The sequence below is a fragment of the Nicotiana sylvestris genome, chromosome 9 (assembly GCF_000393655.2).
Source record: "Nicotiana sylvestris chromosome 9, ASM39365v2, whole genome shotgun sequence".
In the NCBI taxonomy this organism is placed as follows: Eukaryota; Viridiplantae; Streptophyta; class Magnoliopsida; order Solanales; family Solanaceae; genus Nicotiana; species Nicotiana sylvestris.
Window position 1 is genome coordinate 57,704,711 of NC_091065.1, and position 9,355 is coordinate 57,714,065.

Consider the following 9,355-nt stretch of genomic DNA (forward strand, 5'->3'; position numbering starts at 1 on the left):
AGATTTCTATTTGAGAAGAGAGTCTTGGATACTAATCCATCTAATATATTCTACATGAGCTCTGTTCACATTTTCTATGCTCTGCTCTGTGTTGTCTTCGATGTCTTTATCTTCCAAATAATGAAGCTTCTCCTCCCAATTGATAACAAATTCATTTATGTCACCGATGTCTTTCCTGGACCATTTACTTAATCTCTTACTGAGAGCCTTCAGTTTGGATTGCAAGATCCACATAGGATTACGTATAACTTTTGTATTCCAAATTCCCTTTAACAATATTATAGAAACCAGCATGATTAACCCAATAGTTAAGGAATCTGAAATATTTAATGTAATTGTAGTTAGCATAAAGATTCTTCATGAGCAAAGGTCTATGATCTTATCTGGTCCTTGCCAATACCCAATTGAACATCTTTGAAAGAGATTGTCCCATAGGCCATTCACGAAGACTCTATCCAATCTTTTTCAAATTCTCTTCCTAGGTCTCCTGTTATTACACCAAGTAAAATTTGGACCAAAGTAACCAATATCAGTAACTCTACAACTATCCATATAATTTTGAAAATCAATGCTTTGTACACTCTATGAAGTTTACCCCCTAATATTTTTACTAGGATCAAGGATCACATTAAATCTTCCCCGATACACCAAGGAGCATCCACCAATTGACTATTGTGTTGCAAAGAAGACCAAAGGACTCTTTTATCCTCTGAATTACATTTAGCATATAGTGATGTGATAAAGATATCCTGAGAACCAATAGCTTTCTCCAATTTGATTGTAATGTCTTGTTCACTTTCTGTGAAGATCATTTTATTGTTGTGTGAGTTCCAAAAGTAATAGATTTGACCATTTTCATTAGCATGGCAATGTTGATACCCTAAAAATCTCCTGTAACCATCGACATTTTCTTTAGAAATAAAAGGTTCAAAGACAGTTACGAAATATGTGTTGTTGATGTAAATCAGTCTTTGAAGCCTGTGAATGGCTTTTTTGGACCTCACCCCTCTTATATTCCAAAAGATTGAACTAATCATAAGAACAATTTAGGGTGATTTCCTCTCTTTGTTTCCTTCTTTGAGAAGGGTATGTTCTGTTTCTATGGCCTTTGCTAATTTTTCTAGTTTCACTTCTCCCTCTTTTAGCAATGTATTGGTTATCTTCTTTCTAACTTTCTAAAACTTCCTCTATGTTTTAATTCTCAGTGTCACTACCTCTGTTGGAGCTCATGTTGATTCTGTTAATTCTGGCCTCATTTAAATCTCGTTCCCACTCTTTTCCATCCAAATCGACTACTAAATTTATGCCAAGTTGATTTCTTATCTCTATTGGAATAGTAGAGGTGCTTGAATAACAGGTTTTATGCTTGTTTGCTTTTCCTCTACCTTGCTTTCTTCCTCCCTGATATTCTCCTTATCATCCGACCATTGATTGCCATCTTCCATAACTATATTAGGGGCTTTCTCCTTCTCTCTCCTTTCACTCCTGCAATTTTCATTAATACTCTGTTTCTCATGTTCATGCATATCAAGAGCTTCTTGATTCTGTATACTGTCTCTAATTACTGCTATAGATTGATCATTCTGTTTGCTCATCGATGTAGAATCAGTATCCTTTTGTTACTATTCTTGGCAAGTTTGAATCTTACTTTGCTTTTCTTCTTCGACATCTTTTTGGCTTTCTTCTTCTTAGTTCTTTACTTCATGCTTTTCTCCTCCTTATTGATAATGGTTTTTATATTTTCATACCCTTCTTCCTGTTGCTTTTTACTGATGTCAACACTGTGAGAGTCCACTTGAATTGTGTCCTCCTTGCCATTTTTCACCATCTTTTTCATAGAATGTGCTTCATCCTCATTTTTAATACTCTCATCTCTATCTCCCTCCTCCTTCACTTGATCATCCTTTTTCTTTTCAAGAGCCCTACAATTGACTATGTTGTGACCCAATTTCCGACGGTGTTTATAATATTTTGGAACGCCTTCATATTCTAATTTTTGGGTATATCCTTTTAACAACAATTCATTATATTCTTGTCCCACTAAAACACTCTGAGGCAGAGGTTTTAATAAATAGGTCCACTTCCACTCTAATCTTGGCCATACTAGGCCTTGTTCTATCCATTGTAGCAGCATCTAGAGCAAGAGGCGTACCTACAAAGCTCAATAATTATTTTATGTAGTGCCAATCATGCATATGAAACAGTAAAGCTGGCAGAAGAACCCAGGCCAGAGTGACTGGAAAATCCTCCTCTAGCTTGAAGTCTGGTGGCCACTTTTGTAACCACATTTGCATTCCGTCAATTTCTATTACTCTTATAAACCATACTGATCTCCAGTCATCCTCATTGAAGAGATCAATGAAGACATTGTGATTGTCACAGACCCATATTCTGACCGTCTCCTTCAGTGGAATAATTTCCTTAAATCTTGACCTAATCCGGTCAATTTGGGGGCATGGTCGAAGAAATCTTCCTATAATTGTGTACTTACAAGAATTTGCCATTATGCCATAGTAGTCTTTAGCTTTGAAATTACAGCTAGCATGCCATTGTGAGTCGAATGCCTTGCTATCACTTTTTCCTTTTCATGTCGATTGGAATTTGGATTGGGGATCTAAGAAGATGTTGAAGGAGCTGTGATGGTGTTAGCATAGATTTGTTTTCCTAGTTTAGAATCATCACTGTGAGCTATTTCACCCATTGGGAGAGACTGATCTGCCGTACGCGCCGGTGGAATGCCTCCCGATGGCTCCATCTAGTGGAGCGTGAGCAGTACGCGTTAAGACAAGAGTTCTAAAATAGCCGTTGTAGAGAGAAGTTTTAGAGAGATGTGACATTTTAGTATTAAATACTTATTTCTATTTAGTCATTTTAATGCAGTCATAATATAGCAGCTCGAGACGTTAGAATTACACCATTGTCATAATTAAAATAAATTATATTTAATCATGTACTACAACAATACAGATGGCATATCCAAACTCCATCTTAAATTGTAAACTAAAACTTTGTAACTTATAAGAATTGATGATTTATTTTTCTCTGTATAAACTAAATTCCATACAATATCACATCGACGAATCACCAATCTATTTAATGCAAAAGTTTATTAAATTTAAGTAATTAAATATTATTTTATAATAAATAATATATCTAATTATGCGATTAGTATCATATATCCCAACAATATCCTCTCAAACTTTTAATAATGACAAAGTGATAGAATATATATACTATGTCTAAATGCACGATTACTAATAATCTCATCATATACAACAAAGAAAATCACGATCCAATGTATACACAAACAGAAGACGTTTGGGAATAGGACAATATTGAAATCTCACAATTGTACTTCTGGAACGACAATTATATTTATTCCATAAAAATATATAGATCACAATTTCATTCATAGTCCAAACAGTAAATTGATTAAGTTCAATAAAGGCCGTCAAATTACAAAAAAAAAAAAAAAAAAAAAAAGAAAAAAAGGTGAGAGTAACATGAGATCGGATCAAAGATTTTATATAAAAATAGGAAGACGCTGATACAAGTGTGCAGTCAATCTAGGAGTAGGCACAGCTTGTAGAGGTGTTAGCATGCAAGTGACAGTTCCAGGGCTCTCCAACATGTCAATGTCCTCAAGCTTGACTCCAGCAGGTGGAGACCATTTAAAATGGTGCAATAAGCGAGCTAACATAGAGGTGACCAAATTGATGGCAAGATTTGTACCAGGACAAATACGCCTACCAGCACCAAATGGTAACAGTCGAAAATCATGACCCTTCATGTCAACATCATCCTCTATGAACCTTTCAGGTCTGAATTGCAAAGGATCCTTCCACACGTTTGGATCACGTCCAAGTGCCCAAACATTTACGTGTACAATGGAACCTTTAGGAATATTGTAACCACCAACTTTGACATTGGCACCAGCCATGTGGGGAAGCATTAGTGGAGTTGGAGGGTGCAACCTTAGTGATTCCTTGGCTACACTTTGTATGTATGGCAGTTTGGATATATCCGATTCGGTTATGGTACGGTCCGACCCAATAACCCGGTCTAGCTCCTCTTGGACCTTTTGTTGAACCCTTGGGTTCTTGACTACTTCTGCCATAGCCCATTCAACTGTTATAGCTACTGTATCCATCCCTGCTGTTACCATATCCTACAATAATTGATTCATAACATATTAAATTATACTATAATTTTAGTCAACACTTTTCTTCTGACCATGAAGACATGATAATGACCAAAAGCGAAAAAGATTATGCTGTTTTCCACTTCTAACACCTAACTCATCCAATTATTTCACTTTCATTAATTTATTATACGCTTATATTCGTTCTTCATTTAAAACCCTACTCATGCTATATATATATATATATAAACACTCAATGATAATACCAAGTTACCATTAACTCCTGTAGGATGAGTTAATTTTCAATTTTAAAATTTGTTAGGAGTAATTACCGACTATCTAACAGCAGTAATAGATAAAACATTGTGCCTGCCAAGAAAATTAACGAACTCAACCAAATACTGAAACCTTGAAATGAGAGGGAAAGAATATTGTTAGTGACTAACCCAAAGGAGGCCAATAACGGTGTCATCGCTAAGATCATATTCTTTCTGAAGAGTGAGCAAAGCATCGACAAAGTGTTGTTTAGTTTCACCAGTTTTTTTCCTTGCAATAGTGTGTTCTTCCATAATAACCCTAGTAAATCTATCCAAACGACTATCTTGAGCCTTGAGAGCTTCGTTGTCATCCTTGTAAGCCCAACGTAGCCATGGAACAAACTCCCCTAGGTTGAGTTTCCCTCCAATCTTCATCCCATTGGAAACTATGTCTTTCAGTTCTTGACCTTGCGCATCAACCTTACCTTGTGAGTTCATAAACCTCTTCCCAAATGTTAGCCTTGTTATATTGTTGAATGCTACTGATCCCAAGTAGCTCCTCATTATCAAGCTTTTACCTATGTTGCCTGCACATATTAAGAACATGAACTTATATTAGTTATAGTGCAATATATTGAAAGTATACAAATCTTTCTACACTATTAGGTTGTTTAAGAGCGGGAGCGTATTTAGGGGGTGGAAGGGGTTCACCCGAACTCCCTTTGCCAAAAAATTACACTGTATGTATACATAGGGCGAAATTTATTTTTTCCCTTTAAATATTATGTCTTGAATCTCCTTGATACATTCAAAACCTTTGTAAGATCATTATTGGTTTAATTCCCACTAGCTACAATTTTTTTAACTTTTTTTAAACCCCTTAATGAAAATACTGTCTCCGCCTATAAGAGCTAGCTAAAAGAATTGTACTCTAGTTAATGCAGATTGACAATCGAAAACAAGGGAGGTAAGTAACTTGTTACTATGGATTAAACTACATTGTTAATATAGTTTAATTAATTGATTTTTGTTATGCAACTAAAACTCAAAGGGAAGCGAGTTATGAAACTTTTTTAAGAAAATCAAACTTGCCATTATATATATATAAATATGTACAAACTTTCCAGCTCCAGTGTGGCAGTGCCTATGAAGTGATATTGTGTTTTACCAAACAAAAATAGTAATGACAATCTATTATTCTTTACTAATGAGAAAACTAATAACCACACTTCAAAATTGAACATGGTCAACTTGATCTCCAATTGTTTAGAAAACATAGTGTCATATTTTCCTTTTTTTTTTTTACTTTTTTTATTTGTATCACGGATGTGTACCTACTTTAAATGTTCTAAAAAGTACTACTCTAGTTCTTTAGATGTCAATTTTACTTTACCAAACCTCCGTATCAAAATCAATCACTTTACTTAAGAAAAGTCTCATCACAGGAGGACCGAGGACACCTTTAATAAGACAATTTGGGAAAAAGAGTATTTTAGGAATTAATAAGGGTTGCTATATGCCTACATGCTCAAACAGGCTGCTTGCCGCCCTTGCCCCGCCTTCAAACCCAATCAGTTTTTGGAAACAGTACACTACACCTTTGTCGCTAAAAGGATCTTTTGCTGTGGGGTCTATTTCTGTCCCGGTCTCATCGATTTCTTGATTAATAGCCGTTTGGTTGATATTTTAAAAACCTTATTTTGAAAAGTGTTCTTTTAAAGGTATTTAAAAAATAATAATAATTTTTAGTAAAAAATAATTTATGTTTGACTAATTAATTTAAAATGTAAAAAAGTATTTTGGAAAAAAATTATTTTTATTTTTGCTTCTCAAAAACTGCTTCTATTTTTACTAATAAAAAAAATTTCTTTTAAAATCTTGACTAAAACACTTTAACTTTAACATCTTTAACAAAAACATTAAGTACTTTTGGCCAAACAGGAGAAACCTTTCTCGTGGAGTTACAGTGCTTACGCCACAACGCCATTATCCATACTAAAATCTGAATGGATTTTACTTGTACTTTGTACTGTATAGTAAAATATTTTTTATTATCAGTAAATTTATATACTGTAGTACGGAGTATGTATTATCCTTCCTGTCGTTATTTTTATTTTATGGGTCTTTACTTATAATTATCTTTTAAGTTGTTAAATATATAAATTTTTTATATTGTTCGCTTATAAAAGTTAAACTCTTATTTAATTATATATGCAAATATTCTCAAAATTCTTTAACGTGGATTATATAAAAAAAAAAATTGCAATGTTTTTTGACAGCTCAAAATAATAATAATAAATCACGAGATTTAATATAATATGGTAGATGATATATAATTACTTTTGTATTTTTACTGTTTAATGAGGCTACATATTATATACAACAAATTCTTTAGAAATGCAAGCACATGGGTGGCGGACATCAGTTAAGCCTTTCCCAGGTATAATATTATATTGTTAACTCATCTTGTTCTCTAACTTCAATTTTTTTTCATCTGTATAGGTTATAGGTAGGTTGTTATTTTCTTTGCTTTTTCTAATAAGAGAACTTAACCCTGCAATCAAATCATGTTTGAAAAACTTATATGGCTAACAAATTAAAGGTATTTCTATTTCATATTGTACGTGATGAATTTCATATCAGCGGTGATTGGCCGAGGACATCAACATCACATTGTTCCCATCACGTATGTTTACTTTCTTTTTTTAATAAAGACGAAGAATCTTTCCAGAATACTACTAATACTTATAAAAGATTACTCTCGAAAAACAACATATTTTCGATCTATGATTTAAAACTGTTGGATCGCAGCGTTGTTTTCCAAAATTAAATATGCCAATGAAGTACTCCAAACAAAAATTTGCATGCGCATCGACTATGGGTTATGAAAATGATCAAGATGTTAAATCGTCCAACCAATTCTCGGTTATGAAATTCCAGAAAAGAAATAATCATAATGAAATGAAGTTATTACGCACAAATATGGGCATTAAAAAAAGTAAATAAATTAAAAGGGAAAAGGGAAAAGGGAAAAGTGAAAAGCGTACCTGGCTTTGTGGAGTCTGTAAAGATGTTGTGGATCATGGCAGTGACTTCATCTTCTCTAATAGGTCTAAGAGCTTCAAGTCTCTTAGGAGTAAAAAGCTCAAGGTTGCAGAGTTTTCTAACTTTCACGTAATGATGACCATAATCAGCCCAAATCAAATCACTCCCATTTCTGCTCACATTTGCAAGTGGTTTAGTCCTAAACCTATTAGCCAAATTTTGGTCATTATCTTTGAGAACTTCCTTAGCAAGTTGTGCATTATTCACAACCACATTCAGCTGTGAGCCCAGGTAGAATGAGAAGATGGGACCATATATTTCGGACCACTCGGCGAAGCACCGGAACCTCAACGGCTTTATGTCGAAGAGGTTTCCGATGAGGGGCCATGGCCGTGGACCGGGCGGCAGTTTGGCTTTCAGCCGGCGGTACAAATTGTAAGCTAGAAAGATAAGAAATATTGTCACGGCAAGTGCCAAGGGAAGACTCATATTTTGAAAGGTGTGTGTAGTGCAGGAAGCCCATGGTCCCTTTTAATACCATTTGTTCGCGTTCTATATAACGAGAAAAAGTCTTATTATATTCATTTTTTTTTGTTGATATTTTTCTATTTATGAAACAACTTGGATGTATTTATTAGTGACTATGTTTTCAACTTTTCAACTTTGATGTGTAGTTCAGTGGATCCGTTTGTTGGATGATTTGTTTGATTATGATTGAGGATGATCCTACTTTACTATGTCACCGACTCTATTAATAGTGGTATCACTAATGATTCTTTCCTGGTTATTTTTGCATTTAAACAATGATCTGTTAAAGAAACTAACTCGATTCTTTAATTCGTAAAATTAAAGGTCTATCGAAAAAAAGAAGAAGGTAAAATCTAAGAGCTGGCCATATTTATAACTTGCTAGTTGCTACCTAGTACCAAGTACGTTGCCGCCACGGGCGGATTCAGGGCAGAAGGAGGTTCGTTGAAAAATTACACAATATATATATATATATATATATATGGTAAAATATGATTTTTACCTTTATATATTATGTTTTGAATCATCTTAGCATAACCCAAAAATATAATTTAGTGGTCAAGGGGTTCAAAACCTTTGTAAAGTCATTGGTTCAATTTTCACTACCTACAATCTTTTTTAACTTTTCTGTTTTGAGTTTCTTAGAAAATCCTGCTTCCGCCACTTGACGCCACGTTCAAATTTAACCACTAAAATCTATGCCAAATAATACTCCAGTTGTTATCCCAAATAACAATCATCTTATTGAATGAAATTTAAAAAAAAAAAAAACCACCATTTTTTTAAGTGTGGAACCTTGTATTTGATTATTGATAGTACCATTTAAGTTACATTTATCTGATAAAGAGGGTAGGATAGGTTTCTTTTTTTCTTTTTGTTTGCGAGAGGATGTATCGCATACACATAAAGAGATAAGATAGTTCTGATTATTTCATCCTAAATAGTTAGATACAATGGGTACTTTATTTAGTATCTTTCTTTTTTCTTGTCTAGTGATGCTAAAAAAGGGTAAACACGTAATGAAGAGGGATGTGAATTACTTTAGCTTATACTACTATCTTATATACTCCCTCAGTTCCAATTTATGTGAACTTGTTTGACTGAGCACAAAGTTTAAGAAAAAAATAAAGACTTTTAGAATTTGTGGTCCTAAACAAGTCCAAATGGGGCCAGAGTATTTGTGTGGTTATAAAAGCTTCTCATTAAGGGTAGAGTTGTAACTTTAAGCTAAATTGTTACCAAATTTAGAAAGAGTTCATTCTTTTTGGAACAGACCAAAAAGTAAATAGGTACACATAAACTGGAACAAAGGGAGTAATAAAACATGGTCCATGACAAGCGAAACTTGTCTTACTTACTACTAGAGATTTGGTAAAATTCGATC

The 9,355-nt window shown here is 33.9% G+C and overlaps 1 protein-coding gene across 1 annotated transcript; it reads right to left on the reverse strand.

Annotated features, from left to right (window-relative positions):
* Positions 1-3,359: 3,359 nt before the first annotated feature.
* Positions 3,360-7,966, reverse strand: LOC104221515 (cytochrome P450 98A2-like). The gene is made up of 3 exons (XM_009772585.2): positions 7,446-7,966; positions 4,588-4,985; positions 3,360-4,168 (listed from the first exon to the last, which is right to left on the reverse strand). Exons 1-3 carry the CDS (start codon positions 7,930-7,932, stop codon positions 3,524-3,526), a joined length of 1,530 nt encoding a protein of 509 aa, XP_009770887.1. The 5' UTR covers positions 7,933-7,966; the 3' UTR covers positions 3,360-3,523.
* Between the last annotated feature and the right edge of the window lie 1,389 nt (positions 7,967-9,355).

Coding starts and splice junctions, on each gene's coding strand:
- LOC104221515 (XM_009772585.2), bottom strand. CDS start 7,932: ATGAGTCTTCCCTTGGCACTTGCCGTGACAATATTTCTTATCTTTCTA. Junction 4,986..7,445: donor TACAGACTCCACAAAGCCAG/GTACGCTTTTCA, acceptor TAATATGTGCAG/GCAACATAGGTAAAAGCTTG. Junction 4,169..4,587: donor CCGTTATTGGCCTCCTTTGG/GTTAGTCACTAA, acceptor CAATTATTGTAG/GATATGGTAACAGCAGGGAT.